This window comes from Gossypium hirsutum, chromosome D05 (genome assembly GCF_007990345.1).
Source record: "Gossypium hirsutum isolate 1008001.06 chromosome D05, Gossypium_hirsutum_v2.1, whole genome shotgun sequence".
Taxonomy (NCBI): Eukaryota; Viridiplantae; Streptophyta; class Magnoliopsida; order Malvales; family Malvaceae; genus Gossypium; species Gossypium hirsutum.
Window position 1 is genome coordinate 7495217 of NC_053441.1, and position 22068 is coordinate 7517284.

Sequence of the window (22068 nt, forward strand, 5' to 3'; positions counted from 1 at the left end):
TTTTTAACATAAGAAACACAGGAGTTTTCTCCACTGTGACAACGTTCAACGACTGGAGAGCTTTAAATATTAAAGAGGGCCCGTGTTTGTAGGGTTTTCAGTTTTGCTAAATCAATACCAAGTGATTTTGATTGAAACATCCTGGCAGTGGCAGATGTATCCAACGCACATACTTGGATATGTCCGAGAACTTTAAATATACGAAAGAAAAGACACTTGAAAGATTAAAGATACCTCATATTTGATATTATATTGAATGACTATATGAACCTGTAATGTTGTTTCCTACCAACAAAATCTAATTCGATATTTAATCCCGTCTTTCTCTTTTTAAAAATAAATAATAAAGTGATAAATAATTTTCTTTATTTGTTTTATAATTCAGTTCCAACAATATATTCTCTAAGTCGGTACCTAATATTTAATATATCTAACTTGTTTTATGTTTATTTCTTAAATTTTCTCTTGAAGGAAGTAACTTACTATTATTACATCACTGGTGAGTAATTCTTATCCAATATTTAATTTTTTTTAACATATGTACCTTTTAATTCATATATCTTGTTTATTCTATAAATAAACTCGTTAAAATTTAGAGTAAGTGAATAAAATTTCAAAAATAATTCTACATGAAAACTAAAAGTTAATCTTTTTTTTTTTAAGATATGTAGATTTTATCTTATGAAAAATTTATAATTTCACTGCTCGCCACAGTTGTGAAAATCTTTTACAAACTATATATATATGTTTTAAAGGTTAAAAGATTAAAATTAAGAAGTCACCTTAAAAAAAGAAAATAAAAGAAAATAAAATCAAGTGGTTCCTTACTCAGCAGCCGCTTAAAATTAGGGTTCAAGCAGTAAAAACAGTTTCCAAGAATAAACATTTAGCAGAATTTGTTAAGATTTAGATAAGTGGATAAAATCCAAAATCTTTGAAAAAGAAAATTATATTTAAAACTGAATATATTAATTACGACTAACCTAATCTTAACACCATCTGATTGGATTAATCTTTTTTTACAGCTATCTATAAATAATCCCAGAATGCGCTTCGTTTTCAATAGTCCCAGAATGCTCTTCGTTTTCAATATATACTTTGTTTAGCTTTCTCCCTCAACTCAGAAATTAATCTCATTCGTCGAGATCTTTAGTTTAAAAGTATTGTTTTTAGTGTTTCTTAATCATGGCGGGTGGTGTAATCGCGATTGGTTCCGGCAGTGAGCAAGACTTTCCGGCGAAGCTCACCCTCCAAGTCTTTATTTGCACCGCCATAGCTGCCTTTGGTGGTTTAATGTTTGGCTACGATATTGGAATTTCAGGTGTCTTTTTAGTTATTCTAGATTGTATAATTCAGTGTGTGTGTTTTTAAATTGTAGCGACGATAATCCTTGAAACGACGCTAAATAGTAAAGTTATAGCAACTTTAAAGTTACGAAATTCAGTCTATTAATGTGCTGCTGTGGCGTATATATACAGGAGGAGTGACAGGGATGGACGATTTCCTATTGAAGTTCTTCCCCAATGTTTACGTTAAAAAGAACCACGCTCATGAAAACAACTACTGCAAATTCGACGACGAGTATCTTCAGCTCTTCACGTCGTCCCTTTACTTAGCCGCCATCGTCGCCAGTGGCGGCGCCTCCTTAATGTGCAAGAAATACGGTCGAAAACCAACCATGCAAGCTGCTTCTATCTTCTTCTTCATTGGAGCTATTCTCAACGTGTCTGCAATGAACCTTCCTATGTTAATTCTTGGAAGGCTTTTCCTTGGTGCTGGTGTAGGATGTGGTAACCAGGTAATTGAAATTATCTTCCCTTAATCGATCCCCACACATAAAACAGCATAAACTAATCGTATGGAACTCTCATGTTTGAAACAGGCAGTCCCGCTGTTCATTACCGAAATTTCACCGCCAAAATTCAGAGGAGGACTCAACATTTGCTTTCAGTTGCTAATCACAGTTGGCATTCTGGTAGCAAATTGTGTTAACTATTTCACATCGAATATAAAAAACTATGGTTGGAGGATTTCATTGGGCGGCGCCGCCGTGCCAGCCGTAATCCTCCTTGTTGGATCCTTCGCTATTGTGGAGACTCCGACGAGTCTGATAGAAAGAGGAAAGAAAGAAAAAGGCTTAAAAACCCTAAAGAGAATCAGGGGTGTAGACGATGTTCAAAAAGAGTTTGAAGAAATGGTTCGAGCCACAGAGGTTGCCAATCAAATCAAACACCCTTTCAGGGAACTGATGAAGAAGCCGAGCATTCCTCCAATGATTTGCGGCACCATCATTCATGTATTCCAGCAGTTCACAGGGATCAACGTGGTCATGTTTTACGCGCCGGTGTTGTTTCAAACCATGGGGTTCGGGTCCAGTGCGTCGCTTTTATCGGCCGTCATAACCGGCACTGTCAATTCATTGTCAACAGTTATCGCCATCTTTACTGTAGATAAAGCTGGAAGGAAGAAACTACTCGTTTTTGGAGCTCTGATTTGCATGGTAGCTCAGGTAATCAAATATTATGAACAAAGTACAACCCTCGATTAAAACTAAATTATCATCTAAATTTCTTGTTTTTTGCAGTGTACAATTGGGGTTATTCTTAAAAAGTACCTGACGGAAACAAGCAAAGTACCCAATAGCATAGCCAAAGTAGTGGTGCTTTTAATCTGCGTATATGTGAACGGATTTGCATGGTCATGGGGTCCTTTGGGGTGGCTAATATCTAGCGAAGTCTTCCCATTGGAAACTCGAACTTCAGGCTATTTCTTTGCGGTCGCCACCAACATGCTTTGCACATTCATCATAGCTCAAGCATTCCTCAGCATGCTTTGCCACATGCGAGCCTACATTTACTTCTTCTTCGCCGCCTGGCTCATCGTCATGTCCATTTTCGTAATGGCGATGCTCCCTGAGACCAAAGGAGTCCCCCTTGATGAAATGGTTGAAAGAGTATGGAAGAAACACTGGTTCTGGAAAAGTTTTTTCAAATCTAGCGACATTGAAAGACCGAAAGCTATGGTCCAGCTTGAGCATCAGGAAAAACCAAACCATTAAAAACACCTTTGTACATCTCTTTGGATGTCATGTCTCTGCCCATTTGTGTATTTGATGATAATAAGTTAACAGAGTAAGGTAAGGGGAAGAATATTTGAGAAAAGTTCTTAGGCTTTCTTTTTTCACTTAGAGATTGCTCCTTGATACATTTTCTTTATTTATTTATTTTTGCATTGATTTTCTATTCATGTTTTTGGTTTGAATTTTTAGTCTAATCATGAAATTAAGAATGGATGTTTACATAAAGGCTGTAGTCAATGTGGCAAGGGTAGATACTGTCAATAATTTTTGTATAATAGAAATTATAAATTATTGATCTACTATTGTTAAAGATATATATGAAGAAAAAAATAAAAAATTAATCAAAAAAAGATATATGAAACATTAACCGGTGAAAGTTGTTTTAATCTTAATAAATAGATTGATAAGTTGAGTTAAAATTTTTAGTGATTTAATTTTCTTTAGATGTGTTTCATACCATAATGAAACTCACTTGGTAGATTTTTTTTTGAAAATAACAAGGAAAATAATATTATATTTTGAGAATATTAGGTTTACTCCTCTTCTTTTATTCAATAATCTTTTTAGATTTATAATATACAATATTTATATTTTACATTTTAAATTTTTTTATTTAATTTATATTCGAAGTCATTTAGTTTATTTAAAAATAACATAAAATGTTTAAAAAATAATGATACCAATGTAAGATAAAAAAATTATCACAATTTAGCATTTATATTTATCAAAGTATACCAAACATACCATAGTGGTAAGCTACATAATAATAAAATACACAAAAAATAAAATTTTTAATTTATCAAACAAGATCAATTACTGAAATTTAAATTGAATAAGCAGTAAGAAAATTGGAAATATTAAGAGAAAATTATGATATTTTCTCTTTTTCTGCTTGATGGGTCTGTTACTCTTGATTTAAAATGGCAAAAATATATTCACAAATTCTTAGTTTGGGTGCCAAAATTGCCATTTACTGAAAATTCAGGGATCAAATTTGTTTCCCTTAATATTTTTAACTACCACCATTTGTCGATTTCCCGCTTTACATTTCTTTATATAAAAGGTCGTATTATTTAATGCTTGCGTTGCCGTCTTTCCACAATTTAACCATTTTTTAAAAGAAGAACCGTCCCAATTCCAAGTCTAAAGCAATGAAACATTTTATACCGTTTGCTTTCACTTCCATTGAAGCAGTCAGCGGCGGAGATGAGCCAAGTGGAGGAGACGATGAGTTACGTTTACAAGAACCCAAATGCGCCTATAGAAGATCGAATCAAAGACCTTGTTTCTCGGATGACCCTGCAAGAAAAGGTCGGTCAAATGACCCAAATCGAGCTCTGTGTTGCTACTCTTGACGATGTCAGAAACCTCTCCATCGGTACACTTTTCACCTTCTTTTGCTCCACAATCATTGACCCATGCAGCTTCCGAGCTTCAACACCCCCACGTTTAAACTCTACATCTGTTGCTACTCAAATCGCAATTCATATTGGCTAAGATAATTACTGATTCGTTTTGTCATAGTTACAGGCATAATGAAGTTGCTATATAGATCCTTGGCATGAACAATTAACATATATGGTTCTAACTCTATGTTTTCCTTTTAATGTAATTATTGGTGGACGATCTCGTAGGGAGTATGGTCAGCGGTGGAGGGAAAGAGCCTTTAGAGAAAGCAATGGCATCCGATTGGGCCGAAACGATTGACAGGTTTCAGCAGGCAGCAGTTGATTCCAGGCTTGGAATACCGCTTGCCTATGGGATCGATGCGGTTCATGGTAACAACCGGTTCTATGGTGCCACTATATTCCCTCACAATATTGGCCTTGGAGCCACAGGGTACGCTTCATCTTTAACCCCAAAAATTGAAATATTAATCACCATTTCTGATTTTATCTATAATTATGCTGATAAAACTATAGATATGAAGATCTTGATGTAGTTTTCCCAAAGTCATTTAGGAAATTAAAGGGGAAAGGGAGAGTTCTAAACTAAAAGGAAATAGACTTATCACTTAGCAGAAGCTGGAGAGCATACTAAAAATATGGTACTAATATTTTCTAAATTTCTAATTAGTGTTTCAAATATGTAATAGAGATGCAGATTTGGCTCAAAGGATCGGGGCTGCAGTAGCTCTTGAAGTCAGGGCAAGTGGCATTCACTTCAACTTTGCTCCCTGTGTCGCTGTAAGTCGATACAAAATTAGTCAGTCAAATCTTCTTTGCTTGAAGTGATTGCACTGGTTAACTTCTGATTCAATATCGAATAGAATATGAATAATTTACTTTATAATGGCAATCAAACTTCATTTTTCCATATTCCAGAACTATGAATGGTAAGGGAAGCTTTTCCCTGCTTTAAATTGCTGTAGCTCCTTTGTCAACGACGTAATGTCATATTTACTTCCAATTTTCCAAGTTATTTCTAATAAAGAGTGATGCCTTCTGAAGTTTCAGTCTTGTCCTAATTGAAAATCATATGAATCCAATGCTTGTTTGTGAGTCTTAACTCATATTTGGTAATTGGTGTCAAACTGCTGATCAAGTTACAAGTTATGAGTCCATTGCATTCTTTGATCTGAAGCTTTAAGTTGACATTAGAAAACCAATTTGTCTGAGCAGTTTGTTTGATTGGATCAAGACAGGTATGCAGAGATCCTAGATGGGGAAGATGCTACGAGAGTTTTAGTGAAGATACTAACATTGTTAGAAAGATGACTTCCATTATTACAGGTTTACAGGGACAGCCACCAGTGGGACATTCGAAGGGCTATCCTTTTGTAGCTGGCAGGTTTGCCTATTCATTTTCATTTGATTTGTTCAAAAATATACGATTTCCGTTATAAATCTTGCTAAAGTTTAGAGTCTGAGGCATGTTTGAGAAAAGAAAATCTAAAAATATCCAATCAACAAATGCCATCAACTATGAGCAATAAAGCTCTTCAACTTAGACACGCATGACTCTTTCCTTTTCACATCATTTTATAATATACTGTGCAGGTTTTACAGTTTCATACGAATTTGTCAGCTTCTCTAGCCACCTTTTTTACATTGGTTCTCTTCCTGTCAGGCACTATATATATATTTCCAATAAATACCGGCTTAGTAATTGTCTACGCATTGGAATCTAATTGGAACTTATTTGATTCCAGATACAATGTTATTGCATGCGCCAAGCATTTTGTTGGAGATGGGGGTACAGAAAAGGGTATAAATGAGGGAAATACTATATCATCATACGATGAGTTAGAGAGCATCCACATGGCACCTTACCTTGATTGTCTTTATAAGGGAGTTTCAACAGTTATGGCATCTTATTCTAGTTGGAATGGATGTAAACTTCATGCTCACCATTTCCTCTTGACAGAAATTTTGAAAGGCAAACTAGGTTTCAAGGTAGACAATACCTTCATGGTCACCATTTTTCTTTTTTCCTTTCTTTTTTAATGGAATGGGAGTTCTTGTCTTTTCTTATTGTTCTAGAGAGGGGGCTATCCGCTTATACTATGTAAGATTGTAGCCGAATTTCTCCACATAGATGAAGAATCTTTATTTAAAAATTAAAATGATTGAGTAATACCTCAGGCTAAATGAGCAATACTTGGTTTAAGTGTTTGTGAATGTAGCATTTGCGTGCATAGGGAAATTTGATTTACATCCAGTCAAGCTTTTGGGAAATCACTGTTGCAGGGTTTTCTGATTTCGGATTGGAAAGCACTTGACAGACTTAGTGAACCAAGAGGCTCAAACTATCGTCGTTGTGTGTATACTGCCATTAATGCTGGAATTGACATGGTATATAATTTGGTTCCAGATATATAGGCTTCTTTATTGGATTCATAATTTACTTTCTCTGTTTGAACTGAGTAAAGCATATATGCAGGTGATGGTGCCTTATCGGTATAAGCAATTTATTGAAGACTTGATATCCCTGGTAGAATCAGGGGAGATACAGATGACCAGGATAGACGATGCAGTTGAAAGAATACTGAGAGTGAAGTTTGTTGCTGGTCTTTTTGAATATCCCTTCTCTGACAGATCTTTGCTAGATACCATTGGCTGCAAGGTATTAAATTGCAGAATTAGGCATTCAATCTGTTGACCTTAGTCATACTTGAGATGCTCTTGTTGGACTGCACGAAGTTTTTAATGTCTCACCACTCAACAACTGCTTAGAATATATTTTCACCAAAGGACTTCTAATTTTCCAAGAATTTGTTTTACATTTATGGTATTTGATGAAGAAAAATGTGGCATAAACATGTATCTATTAGAATCATGGATCAGGGAATGAGGAGGAAGAGTACAAAAATGCAATTATGAAAATACTGGCCCTGAGGGTGCTCAAAAACCTTATAGTGATAGGGTAAGGATATCCTATAATCGAGCACATAGGCCCAAACCTGAGATCGCCACCTCTCCTTCTGTCTAAACCTGGAGGCCATGAGGAATCATAGTTATCTAGAGTAATTAGTGGTTGTACTTGTTTTACCTTTTACTACAATGCAAATTTTGTTGCTATCCTTTGCTGTAGATATTCAATGTATTAACTATCGCAACTCTGCTTATAAAATTCTTTTCAATTTTATATCTGAGTTGATAGATTCATTGTCACCTCAATGATTTCCTGCAGCTGCACAGGGAACTAGCCCGTGAAGCTGTTCGCAAGTCCTTAGTTCTATTGAAGAATGGAAAGAATCCAGGAAAGCCTTTCCTTCCATTGGAGAAAAATGCAGAAAGGGTTCTTATTGCCGGAACTCATGCTAACAATCTTGGATACCAGTGCGGTGGTTGGACACGTTACTGGCAAGGAAGCAGTGGCAGGATTACAACTGGTAAGTAGTTATATAAGACCATTTTTTCTTCCCTCTACTAAACCCCACCAGCTATCTTTAAATTGTTCCTCTCCAAGTCAACTCCATGGTACGAATGATGCATACTTGTATATTTCACATGGTATTCCCCCAATTTTTTTATTTTTGTTAACTAGTTATCTAGCATAATGCTTTAAAGTCATGTTATTGAATCGAAAATTGTCTAAAATATACATACAAATATTACTTGGGTTACAAGTAACCTGAATGTTGGATTTATTTCTTTTTAGGCACAACAATCTTGGACGCATTCAGGGAAGTCATGGGAGAAAAAACAGAGGTGATTTATGAAAAGTATCCTTCGCCAAACACCTTGTCTGGGCAGAATTTCTCTTTTGCCATTGTAGGAGTTGGTGAAGAACCATATGCAGAGTCTGCAGGAGACAATTCAGAGCTAGTAATCCCCTTAAATGGAAGTGAGTTAATAAGCACAATTGCTGATAGAATCCCCACATTGGTGATCCTGATATCTGGGAGACCCTTGGTTATAGAACCATCGCTTTTGGAGAAAATGGATGCTCTAGTTGCTGCTTGGTTACCAGGAACGGAGGGAAGGGGAATCACCGATGTAGTATTTGGAGACTATGAATTTGAGGGTCGATTACCAATGACATGGTTTAGGACAACCGAAGAGCTGCCAATCAACAAAGGAGACAATTCATGTGATCCTTTGTTTCCCCTTGGCTTTGGATTGACATATAAGAAGGAGAACCTACAGAGTAAATGATTTTCATGGCCCATGTCAGCAGTGCCAATGCTCTTTTCTTTTTTAATAATCAAGGCATAAACACCTGGCCCCTTAGTAAAGTTTATCATTGATTTTTCCATTTTGGACTTTGTCTTGAAAGGCTTGCCCCATGAATGAACTCAACCACTTTGTTGTGGCACTTCAATCTCACACAGTTCCCAAGTCACAATTATGTCAGTAATCATGTCTAGGGGCCTGTCTCTCCTTTTTCTTGATAGTGATTTGTGGGTGTTTTCACTGGCGTAAATAAAGTTTGATTTCTTAACATGCATGGATGCATTTCTGAGGATGAAATTGATCCAAAAAGAAAAAAAGGTATTTTGAGTCTTATCTAATAAGAAGAAATCTCAGGACAAGAATTGATGCACTCCCAACCCCCCCTCCCCCCTGAGATTCTCAACCAAAAATCCCAAAGAACATCAAATAATGCTGATGAATAATGTTTTGAATGGCATATATATATGTGTCCTTTTTGTTTTCTCGTTTTCTATTGTCCTAAAGATACCCTCAAAACACATTTGTTGTATTCTAATTTGTTTCGCTTGTAACAGTTATGCTGTCTTGCAACCTTTTGACTGCATCAATTATTGCATACTTTTTCTTGCTTTGTAATTTGTACGAAGACCCCGGAGTTAGATCAGTGTGAAGTTCTTTTCTACTGAAGAACAACATAGAAAATACCCTCTTCCCCAATATGGTTGCAGATAAGAGCTTCAGTTGCAAACATCAGTTTTTTTAGTTTTATTTCCCAACCAGAAGCATTACAAGAGAAGAATCAGAATAATGTTAAGATAACCGAAAGTGTCAAATTTATGACATAATATATATGTGGTCGTAACTTGTTAAGATGCTGATAAAAAAGAAAAAAAAATTAAGAATAAAGTTGGCTAGATGCTTTTTTAAGATTATTCTGGCTAGTTTTTTTGTCAAGCTATTTGATATGACCATATTGGTCATAATTTCCCAGTATTCTTTGCTTCCTATACGGGACTGAATATACAAATATGCCACCAACTTTGTGTGGTTGCCTTCTGCTACTAGGCTGTGCAGGGATAAGAGAAGATTTTGGATATTGAGATTTGAATTTATGTTTATCTAAGAACTCCTCGGATTCCGACTTGAGTTGACTTGAGTTCTTTTTTTCTTTTCTTTTTTGTTGTGAAAATTAAATCTAAAACAAGTTAATTTTTAAAAAAAAATTCAGATAAATTTTGTCTAACTCATTTACCAACGCATCTTCTAATTTTACAAGTACTTTTTTTTACAGATATTTACTAAAATTGCAACTTGTTTACAAACAAGTAATCAAAGCACTTGGTGCGATGCCCTTCATATTAATAGGCACATGATTAAACCCGCAATCAATAGATATGGCCAAAACAATCATCGCATGTCAATGTGGTGCATAAATGTGTAGCGAGAGAGAGAAATGAAAAATACAAAGTTAAAAAATCATAAGGACATTGAAAATCATAATTACATTTATTATTTTTTCGATGAAGTTTATTTTATAGAGGAAGAGTTGACCACAACTATGACAATCATTCAACGCCACAAAACCTATGTTTTAAAGAGAGAGAAAAAGGAGCGAAATCTGAAATGTGTTACTTCAATGGGCTTTATTGGTCTTATTAGTTCATAATCATTGCTAATTTGTCTTATTAAATCATACAAATCATTAGTTCAAATCACCACTTAATTAGCGAGAAGATTCTTTTTCTTTATGAGAGAAATTTAAGGTCAATGAAATTTCCACTAAAGGAGAAGCTCAAGGTCTCAAGGCTCATTCACAAATTTTAGAACAAATTTGTTGGTCTATTGATTAATGGGGAAAAAAGGAAAAGTAAAGGAAACTCTTTTCTGTGCCCAATGAAAAGCTTAATAGTTTTGTCTCCATGAAAGAGTTCAGAATTTGAGCATTAAGATTTAAAAACGAGTGGAACCCTTTATTATATTCATTAAGTTGATTTCAGACGTGCACTTAGTGTCAATAAAATCATGAATGCTTTCCAAACTTACCACCATTATTAGGAAGAATGAAGGAGAGAGATGAGTTAAACAACATACTTTTAGAAGGGTTTTGGTGCAAATGATATAAATAAACAAGGAAATCAACAGGGCAATCTAACCTGAATCTTGCTTTTGAATGCTATATATTCTGTTAGCGTAACCAATAATATATCCTTAGAAGGAAGAATCTTCTTTTTCACAAGAGGATCTCTTAACAAAGATCTCACGAGGAAGGGAAAAAAAAAGGGCGAGGGGGGCATTGAAGAATATGATGCTCAAGTTAGTGGGTTTCAGAGTCAGCCTCAACTAAGGTTTTGAAGGTCAGGAACAGTCAAGTAGGCCATTTGGGGTATTTGGAAAATGGGTTTACTGCAATAGTCTCAAATGCCTTGTGACTCAGCCAATGTGAACCGGGATCCAACCAAACCAGTTCCAAAAATGTGATGGGGTGCAGCCATTGTAAAGGTTGAGGCTTTACCTAGAAATGTAGACCCTACATGGGGAGGCTTCAGAACTTTTCAACCTACACATTATAACTTTTAGTCTATGATTTCAGGAATAGCAGCAAATGTCGAAGTTTTTGTGTTGGAAACTTGGAATTCATTGGTTTCAATCAAATTACTAAGATTTACAACATGGAACTGCCAAAAGTTTACAACCAGATTAAGGAACTTCAGAAAATATGGAAGCATACAAGTTTTCGGTATATTTACAACCACTAAGTCATGCCTAAAACTGTCTAAGCTTTTGGACTTCTGGTTGTAGTTGCTTATTCTATTGCTTCATTCTCCATGTGAGCCTGCAATTCCATCCTACCCGCCGATGCATGTATGGTGCGCTCCAAGTAACAGTGCAAAAGTAATGTAGTCTTCTCTTATGCTTCAAATCATATTCCTAGACTCTAACACAAATTTATCCCTAACACATATTCCGTGTGTTCGTTAGTTGATGCAGTCCAGATAAGCTCACCACTATTACCAAATAGCATAACAATTTCATCAAGCACAATCAGATTCAACTACAGAATCTAATACAAGGGAAATCCTTGTTTAAGAATCTTCCTTCAGAGTTTCACATTTCATGGTCTGTAATTCCTAGCCAAACTCAATCCTATCCCCTCCTGCTTGAATGCTATGGACTAAACTCGAATTGTTGATAATATATTCACATAAAACCATAAAAAGTACATAGACAGCTATAATAATCAACTGAAAGAAGGCATGGCTTATCTGGTCTGGTGAAACTCAGAATAGGTGGTTTTGCGGATATTGCTCGGCCGATTGCATCTGAAAAACCAAATTTTGAGGTCCAAAATAGGACTCATGAGCAGCACTTCTTTGCAGACTCTGCCCCTGCATTTTCAATCCATAGGAGGGAACCCCGTAAGGAGAAGACATCAACATACTTCCTTGTGTTGAATTGAAAGCCATTGTTGCCCCACCACAAGGCGGATTCCATTGAAAGTGTGTTCTGGGCATGGCAGCAGAATTTGGCTGCTGAGTGAGCACCGAAGACTGTTCGGGTGAAGGAGTTCCCTTATTGTCCGGTGAAGGAGTTCTCATGTCGTTGAGATTGACCGTTGTTATGTCATGGATGCTAGCTCTTCTCTTATCCTTCCCTCCAGAAAGCTGCCTAATGAAATACTTCTGAGCATGACTAGCCACCTGAGTCGGTGTTCGAGTGACAACGAAATTGCGTGATATATTTCTCCAATCCCCTTTGCCATACTTTTTTAGCCCCATCAAAAACAATCTGACAAAATTCCATGGACATTGGTTCTTGTCAATGACATACAACTTGAACATAAACAAATCAAAAGCTGAAAGTACTGCTGATGCAAACACACAATATAGATCACTAAAAGAACTAGCGTATTTATAATTGGTCATAAATCACTTTTAAACGTACACCAATTTAAACTTACTTATGCTCCTCTTCTGTCCAAGGAACCCCTTTTTTCCTCTCATGATCTGCAGCCCTGCCTGATGAGGATCTCTTTCCGCCAAGTCCATAGGACTGTTTTAATCCATCATAGCCATTGCTATTCACCCAATCCAATGTGAATGGGGAGGTGCTATATCCAGGGATTGGAACCAGCCCTGCTTCTATACTGCTAACATCAGCTTCTAATTCTCTATATTGCTTGATCACATCTCCCACCGTCTTCCCTGGGATCATCTCAGCCACTTTCTGCCATCGATCGGGAGTATCTTTATCGTAAACCGCCAAGGCATTCTCGAACATCTTGTTCTCTGCTGATGTCCATTTCGTGCTCTTACTCTCTTCACCAAACCAATTTGTGCTGGAGAGATAAGATGCCGGAGACAGAATTTCCATTTCCCACTTCATAACATTAAATTTAAGCAAAAAAAAAAAAACTACCAAAACATGAAATCTTTTTTGTCCAAACAAGCTCCTAATTCACTGATCGTTTCAGATGATTGATCGCTTGAAGAATGGAATTCCAGTGGTAGCACTGGATAAGAGTTTAAAACAGAGCAAAAAACTATAGGGAAAATGCAGAGCGATAGGGTATAAAAGGGAAAATATCAGCGTTAAATCAGGGAGCATTTGCAAGGAATCAGAATACCTTTTTTTCGGTGTATAGGCAATCCTTGAGGAATCTAGAAAATACCCACTTTCAAAAAAATAAGAATTTCAAAGAAGTGAAGAACTACAAAATTCTGTAGCTATCAAAGTAAAAACACTCGAACCATCCAAAAAAAAAAACCTAACACCACAAGTCCACGATTAAGATCTAAAACTGTGAAATTTTCAACACTAACATCAGAAGGGAAAAAAAACTGCAAAAGAGCAAATACCCAGAAAAAAAATGAAGGAAACTGGGATAGGAAATCTATATATATTTTAACATAGAATATATTTATAATATTTTTTTCCTCTCTTTTATAGAGTAACTGAAACAACTAACACTGAACTTGAACTTCCTCGATAACCCAACTAAGGAAAAAAAAAAGGAGAAGTTGACAAAGGTGGTGCTTATACACAAAAAAGGCTGGAAATGAAAACGCAATTTGGAAACTTGAAAAAAAGGAAAACACTGAATTGAATGAGAAGAATGATGGAAGCTGAGAAAAGGTCTCTTCTTTCTTCTTTTTTTCCTTGAGAAATGAGCAATAAAGAAAAGAGAAGAAGAAAAAAAAATAAAAGTGAAAAAGAGTTGTAAAATAAAAAAAGCAAAGCTACCAAGCTTCAAGGAATGAATCTGTTAAAAATTAAAATCTTTGGGAGAGAGAGAAGAATTGAAGGACCAAAGTAAAGAAAAAAAATGGTTTATTGGAGGGAAAAGGAATAGTGGGGACTACCGTCAGCTTGAAATGGGGTATCTGGGTAAGCCGCCAAAAGAACGGTCCAGATCAACGGTAAAAAAATACATGCGGCAACTTGATTTAGTGGGTCCCTTGGACGGTTACAACACTTTGATTGGGCAGTCACCCCCACATAATTGCACAGGTTACAATCTCAAGGACGGAGTAGAACTGGGGCCCCCGATCAGATCTCAACACGTGGGATCATATGATTGGTTAATCAGGACCATAATGGTAGGCCAAGTGTAAGTAGCCTAGGTCATGATCGAACCAATGAGCTGGATCCACGTAGGAGGTTTAAAAAGCGTAACTGGTAGGAGCAACCGCATGAGATCGACTGCAACTTGTCTTAGCATGCCGCATTCGCCAACCCAACCAACCACCGCCTCCGCTCGCTTTTTAACAATGTTGGTTATTGGAATAATGATACCTCCCCTACGCTCCTACTCATGTGCGTGTAAATGCTACTTAATTAATAAATAAACATTACTGTTATATTTTAATTTTTATTGATTTTTGGATACAAATATTCTTTGATTAATTGAAGAGTGAATAAATTAATAAAACCCCACTAGTCACCTTATGAGGCGCGTGGTTAACGCGCTAACAAAGTCGTATGTGCCCAATTTCTTCTTTTTTTCTTTTTTTCTTTCCTACAGTCCCGCAAGGCTTCAACCAATTCAAACAGAGCGGTCCCCTTCGGATGTGACCAACCGCTCCACTGCTAATGTGTTTTGTCGAACTCCAACCTCACCGTCGGTCATTGGTAAAACAAAGTAGGATTTGACCCCTCGATTTGATTTAATAAATGATGCATAATTAAATCATAGAGTAGTAAATCAATTCCACCTCTTAAAATTTTTATTCAAATTTATTTCATAAAGATACCAACAAATTAAACATAAAAATATTAAGTATTAGTAGTATTATCATTATCAGATGAATTTGAGTACGTTGAAATGTATTATTCTCTTATTTAAAAGTTGAAAAAAATTATAGATGGTTCTAAATATCATATCAAAAAATAAAGATTAAAAATCATGATACTGCACTCATATGATCAAATAAATAAAAAATATATATTCTCTTTAGAAAAGCACTAGCATATATAGTTTGATTAAAATTTAATATATCTAATATTTAAAATTTGAATAAATACAGTGATAGAAGATTTTATGGATTTGATTTCCATTTCCAGTTCAATTTTTTTTACCGACAACTTTTTCCACGCATTTCTTTATACTATAAATTAAGCTTTTAAGTGGGCCTAAAACTCCAAGCCCATAGAAAATCAAAAGGGATTTGTAGATTAATTAAGTACAATTTAAAACTTCAATGATTGTTTGCTCTAAGAGACAAATAGGCTTTCAAGTGTCCTTTTTAAGTGCGACTTCGACTTGCAGTTGTCAATTTAAAACTAAATATGTTAAGTGTGTTTTTTTTTTTAACATAATTTATATGAAAATTTTAACTGCTTCAATTGATTTATTATGTATCTCTTCCATTTATTAGAGTAGAGAAAAGCAATTAGATTCCGTGACCAATTTTTTATCAACACGTAATTCAGTGAATTCACATGTGGTCACACAGGGTAACTACATATGAATGTTACTTATAGTCCATTCAAATTAAGTTCGTATAAATGAAAAGAAACAGTTGTCCAATGTTTGGTCGAAAACAAAGCCATTATTCTTTATTCGCATCAAGTTCTATCTTTTCAAGAAGAATAGACAAATGATAAAAAAAATGGTTTGAATTGTTTAAGAATATTAGGAGAGTTCAGAGATACTTGTCTGTCTCCACAAATTTAATCCATTCGAATCGGAATTTGGACTAACATTTTAGCCATCTATAAATTATGTTTATAATTTATTAACCCCAAACAAAATCGTTAGAAATTAAATTATGTGCAAATAAATCAAATAATCATTGTGCTGTGGAAGAAGCACTAGTTTAGAAGCGATTTTGTCTTGATCGGTGTAATTGGAAGTGGATGTTGCCCCGCAAAGTTAACACAGTACTTTCAAATTTGTACACCCAAATAAGAATGATGGAACTTAAAAGGATTGTTCTTCTCGTAAAAGTCGAGAAATAAACCGAAAGAAACTCGGGTAAACTACACTAGAATCAATTCCCAATAAAGATTGGAAAGGTCACAGGCGATCTCACTTAAAATCCAATCTTCTAGACAAAATATCGCACTAATGTAATTTAGTAAAACACTTGAATTTTTAGAGAGCAAAAACGAGAGAGATAAAAAGAACTGAATTTTATTATTTTTCTATGTTGCGAAAAATGAGTAAAATAGTCTACTATTTATATTGTTTTCAAAATGGAAAAAATGATAAAATAACCGTATAAATTTCTAAAAATAATAGAGAATTTTCCTCAAAAAAAATATTTTGAAAAAGTATTTTTGATTTTACATTACCAACAACTATTAAATCCGTGGATAGTGAATATTTAAAATAATAATAATTTATGAATAAAAAAACTATTATCTATGGTCCAACTCAATGATAGATTTAATTTAAATAGAAATGAAACATGCACTTGAAACCATGAAAAGAGAACATTTAAATGGACAAGCATATATATATATATATATATAAACATGAAACTTCATTTTTAAAAAATCTCGTTAAAATTGTTATTTTATTAATATTGGTTATAAATTTTAAAATTTTACCAATAACAGATGAAATTATTTATTGTTGGTTATAATAATGGAAGGAACTCCATCACTCCAATCTGGTTGAATAAAGAGTCGAATGAAACCCACATGCAGCTCATTGGTCTATCTCTATCGTCTTTAAAGCCCAAGCAATCAAAATTACTTTTTCACCCTCCATTCGATCTTTCAAAACAAAATGTATATTGAAACAAGATCAGGGAATCTTTTAAAAAATTTAGTTTCTTTCAAAGAATTTTACGAATACACTTTTACATATTGACTTGGAAAATTATTTTCTAAAACATATATATATATATATGGTGAATTTTAATCATACACATCAATTTTTCTATAACTTGATTATATATCTGTACGTGGAATCAAACTTTGAGATTGATTGAGTTAATATTAATTAAAAAAATAAAAAATAAAACTCATTTATGATGTGCGCTTTTTTTCTTTATAAACCAATAAAAATTTACACAGATTTGGCGAAAACATTATTTACTTTTTGGTAAATTATATAATTTAATTTGAAGTTTTTAAAGGTGGTTACTTGAGTAGGACCAGGGCCCATACTCAGCCTTTATTATTGTCAACTCAGGAAACGTGTCCTTGATTTTCTCAACAACACAACCATCTACTATTTCAATATTCATATTCGATGCTTTAAAATGTCAACACTACCCTAAAAAACAATAATAAAATACAAGATATAATGTCTCCCTTTTCATAAGATTAGAATTTTAATTAAAAATTAATTAATCTGAGCAAACGAAATAAAAAAAACAAAGTTTGAATTCATAAGACTTTAGATGCCTGACGAATCCATCCAAGTCTTGACAAATAATTATTGTTTAAATTTGACACCACGCCTACACTAAAAAACGTCTACCGCCAAACCCCAATTCCCATTTTCCACACTAGGACTTGTGCCTAAATTATAGTGAATTTGTCGACTTACAAAAATCTTCATCCAAAGTTGCTGATTCTCAAATTTAAAAATTGTATAAAAAGACTGCTTACATTGTGTTGGAAGCAGCAGAAATTTTAATTCAACTTAAAGTGAATGTTTCTGATCTAACAGTAGTTGGCTGATTCTCTTCTCTAAATGAGTTGCACCAAATTTTTGGCTTTAATGAATATATAAAAAATTGGATTCGTAAATAAATAAAATTATTACTCCAAAGGTACAAACAAACATATAATAAGATGTGCCCTTAGACATGAAAAAACCAAAGGACAATTGACCCTCTGGGAAGCATGGGAATGGGAGCAATAATAATGGGGTGCTGACTGCTGAGACTAAGGGAGAGAAAGGCAGAAAATAATAATAATTTATTGTTTTCCGTTTAAGGAAAGATTCTTTCTTTCCTAAAAGTCAATAACTCAGACAAAATGGCAGTGCAAGTGCCTGTTTTCAGCTTCCTATTATTTTTTCTTTGTTTCATACGTACAAATTAATGGATTGCGAGTCTTATTTACAGTTACAAACACAAATACAGTCATAAGTAACATAAAAAATATCATCAAGAATTAAGGGTTAAAATATATTTAAAAATAAGTAAATTAATGTATGTAGGTTAGATAAATAGTAATCTGGTCATTTTACTGTTAAATTTTTAATTTATTTTTATTGTTAAAACCTGATTATTATATGTCAATATGAGATAAGAACAAACTATAGATGGTGTGTTTATTTTTAATTAGTAAAAATAAAAAATGATACCATAAGAAATATTCATAAAATAATTTATCCATTAAATCAAACCATAACTAATGTCATAAAAATAAATTTATCTAATAATTTTTCGGATTAATAAATAAAAAAATCATAAATGGATTAAAGGTTTTTGTCGCATACCATCCTTAAATTTCATTGAACTGTGTGCCAATTGTACTTTGATGAACTGAAAAAAAAAATGCGAGAAAAGCAAATCGAAGAACAAATTAGTTAGTAAAGTTAGGATTGAATATAAAGTGTTGCGTTTGAATATATTTAAAAAATTTTTAAAATTATTTACATATTTAAAACTGCAGGTAACTTTTCTTTTTCTTTTAAGAAATAATACATTAAAAATATTTATTGGATGTTTTGCAAGCACTTACCAAAAATAGACACACAACGTCGTCACGTCGCAATGGTATCTCACTTAATGTAGTCACGTTTAAGACTCCAAACATACTTTTTTTCTTCTAGTCGTATTCTGATTATTCCAATGATGTTTTATGGCCAGTTCTTCATTACTTTAAAAAAAATATTTCTGACTCCAAAAACACTTTTGAAAGAAAAACTGTGAAGAATAAGCTGCTTTTGGCTAAAATTTTTAGCTTTTCAAAAGTGCTTTTGAAAAACACTTCTAAAAAAAGCTGAAAAGGAGAAGCTAAAAACTTATAACTTTTTCTCTCCCAAAAACACTTTTGGTGCTTAATTACTTTTTCACCCCTCCAATAACATAGTATTTTTCCTTTTTTTTTCTTGGTGCTTAATTACAATTGTGTTAAAATCATTAATTAAAAATAAAAAATATTTTTTAAAATACTAATTACAAATATTTAATGGTTATATTTAAATATTTAAAATAGAGTTTATATATTCTAATTAAATTTTATAAATAATTAATATTTATTGCTTAAAAATATTTACAATTTATATTTCATATATTAAAATATTAACAACAAGTTATAATAAAATTTTTTATATTATTACTAAAATATAATAATATTAACTAATTTAAATATTATTTAAATGCATATTTGTTACTTGATAATAACATGTCTAAAATGGACATTTTATTTCTCAAAAGCACTTTTTGACAGCAATGCCAAACACCCAAATTTTAAACCAAACTTTTTAAAAGTACTTATCAAAAATACTTTTTCACAGCACTTTTCAAAAGCAATGAAGAATTGACCCTTAGTATAATTAGAACTCTAATCTAAGCTTATTTAAAGGGATCATTGTATCCCTATTTTCTGAAGCCAATTAACCAGGGTTTTTCTAGATGGCGACAGGATGTCGCATATGAGTTTTGATCAGAGTTTTAATGATAACTATAGAGAGAAATTTGTTCCCGAGTTAGAGCTTTATTTTCGGGGTTTGAGTATGTACATTTAGGTTTATTTTATCTATATTGTACTTTTGTTTGTTTACTCATTTAGTGAAAAGTCGAAGCCTCTTTTGCATGTGGTTTTCCCCTCTTTGAGGGTTCTCCATGTAAAATATTTGTGTTCGTTCTTCTCCACTTTTACTATTTCATTGTTTTTACGGGTCAATCCCCAACAAATTGATATCAGAGCCTAGTTCAGCTTTCGCAGATCGACTCATTCGGTGACACAACAACAAATTTGAATGTCGTGAAATTCGACAATATCACAAATTTCAATTTTTAGTAGTTTCAGATAATTATAGAGGTAGCTAATGTGATCTAAGAAAATGGTGATGATTTGTTGTTCCCCACATATAATTTGGCTAAAGGTGGAGTCGTGTCAGATGTCAAACATGTGCCTGATTTAGAGAAGAATCTCTTCCCCTTTTGGTCATTAGGATTCAAATGGTTCGCATAGTGTTTGAGGCAAGAATGGTTGTAACACCTATAACTCCTATCCGTCGCCAGAACAGGGTTTAGGAGCATTACCAGGGTTTACCGATCAAACTCAAATATTTCATATTACTTCACATTCATATCATAAATTAGTCATAAATTTATCATATCGTCCCTTATATAAGCCCTTAAGGCCCAAAACATACATTAGAAACAAGTTGGGACTAAATCGGAAACTCAGATAATTTTTCACAAAATTCTAAAATATTTCTAAGGTACAGGGGACACACGCCCGTATGGCCAAGCCATGTGGCTCACACGGCCAAGTGACACACCCAGGTCTCAAGCCATATGACGTTTGAAGTAGAGCACACAGCCGTGTCCCCAGCCTATGTAACTCTTTGACTTGCAATTCTTTTAGGTGCAGGAGTCACATGGATGAGTCACACGCCTGTGTGTCAAGCCGTGTGAAAATTTCTGAGCATTCTGTTTTAAATTTTTAAGTTGCAGGGGACACACGGCCAGAACACACACCCATGTGCTAGGCCGTGTGTCTCAGCCGTGTCTTTGCCTGTGTAGACAAAATAAGGCAATTTCCAAGTCTTATTCTTCACCCAATTTCACCTTCCACCTATATAAACATTTAAACACATTCAAGAGCCAATTTAGAACATTTAAACCTAGCCAAATTCAAGTCTTATGCATGACATATTAATACCTATGATCAAATGTCAACCTTACCAAGATAGCTTAATATTATAAACATGTTTTACCAAATACACTATCATAAACTAATATCCAATATACTTATATGATTTTTCCTCATTCACCCCTTTAAACATACTCATCAAGAATATTAAGACTATTTAAATATCAAAACATATCATTTAATAGCCATTCCAATGACTAATTTCAACTAACATTAAATTACCATCAATGGTAACATTTAACCTATACATGCCATTATTACCAAAATTAGTTTACTATTTATATATATACCGAAAAGTCTGGGGGATAGTGTGATGTAGCTCTGACCAGCTTCCAACCTTTACAAGCCTTCGAGTACTATAAAATAGAGGAAATAAAATAAAGTAAGCACTTAATGCTTAGTAAGTTTGTATAACGAGAAATTAACTTCCCATTCATTTACTTATATAATAAACATGCATAATACATCCAAAGCAATTTGGCAATTAGCCTAACACATATAACCTTAACAAACATGTTAGTCATGTATTTTATGTGAATAACAAGAACAAGGATGAGCTCATCAGGTATTGAGTTTTCAAGTATTTCATGCATATACAGATAATAGTTTCATTTTTATTCCACATGTTCTCATTTTAGAATTTCACCCGTTGAATCATTTGAAATCTCGATGGATACTTGGATAGTACACCTGAAGTGTACAATACTATAAATCCGTCAATTCATATTCGGGAGTACTTTTATGAGCACTTAAACAGAAAGCTCTCTCTCAAGCACTATAACGGGAAGCTCATTGAGCCTTGTAACGGGAAGCTTATCCGGGTAATATAACGAGAAGCTCACAAAAAACCTATAACGGGTAGCTCTAAAGAGCAATTAATGGGTAGCTCTAAAGAGCAATTAATGGGAAGCACCAGATAGCTATATAACGGGAAGTTCAAGCGAGCACTAACGGGAAGCTTACAAAGAGCCTTTAATTGGGAAGCTCACAAAGTGCCATATAATAGGACACTCATAAGAGCTGCGGTGTGCCTACAACACATGTAGGGTCACAACTGATCGGGATGCTCCGAAGAGCATTTAACGAGAAGCTCGCAAGAAC

General features: G+C 34.0%; 3 protein-coding genes across 3 annotated transcripts; 2 read left to right on the top strand and 1 right to left on the bottom strand.

The window, feature by feature from the left end:
• The first annotated feature begins 1049 nt into the window (after positions 1 to 1049).
• On the top strand, positions 1050 to 3376 carry LOC107906604 (sugar transport protein 8). Its single transcript, XM_016833641.2, has 4 exons — positions 1050 to 1321; positions 1479 to 1798; positions 1883 to 2509; positions 2585 to 3376. The coding sequence occupies exons 1-4, from the start codon at positions 1186 to 1188 to the stop codon at positions 3056 to 3058; spliced, it is 1557 nt and encodes a 518-aa protein (XP_016689130.1). The 5' UTR covers positions 1050 to 1185; the 3' UTR covers positions 3059 to 3376.
• Positions 3377 to 4184: 808 nt separating this feature from the next.
• Positions 4185 to 8965, top strand: LOC107906603 (beta-glucosidase BoGH3B). The gene is made up of 9 exons (XM_041093467.1): positions 4185 to 4457; positions 4714 to 4918; positions 5175 to 5265; positions 5724 to 5869; positions 6231 to 6474; positions 6769 to 6873; positions 6962 to 7144; positions 7712 to 7913; positions 8183 to 8965. Exons 1-9 carry the CDS (start codon positions 4286 to 4288, stop codon positions 8677 to 8679), a joined length of 1845 nt encoding a protein of 614 aa, XP_040949401.1. The 5' UTR covers positions 4185 to 4285; the 3' UTR covers positions 8680 to 8965.
• Positions 8966 to 11293: 2328 nt separating this feature from the next.
• LOC107906602 (transcription factor DIVARICATA) lies at positions 11294 to 13983 on the bottom strand. Its single transcript, XM_016833640.2, has 2 exons — positions 12635 to 13983; positions 11294 to 12462 (listed from the first exon to the last, which is right to left on the bottom strand). Exons 1-2 carry the CDS (start codon positions 13057 to 13059, stop codon positions 11955 to 11957), a joined length of 933 nt encoding a protein of 310 aa, XP_016689129.1. The 5' UTR covers positions 13060 to 13983; the 3' UTR covers positions 11294 to 11954.
• Positions 13984 to 22068: the final 8085 nt, after the last annotated feature.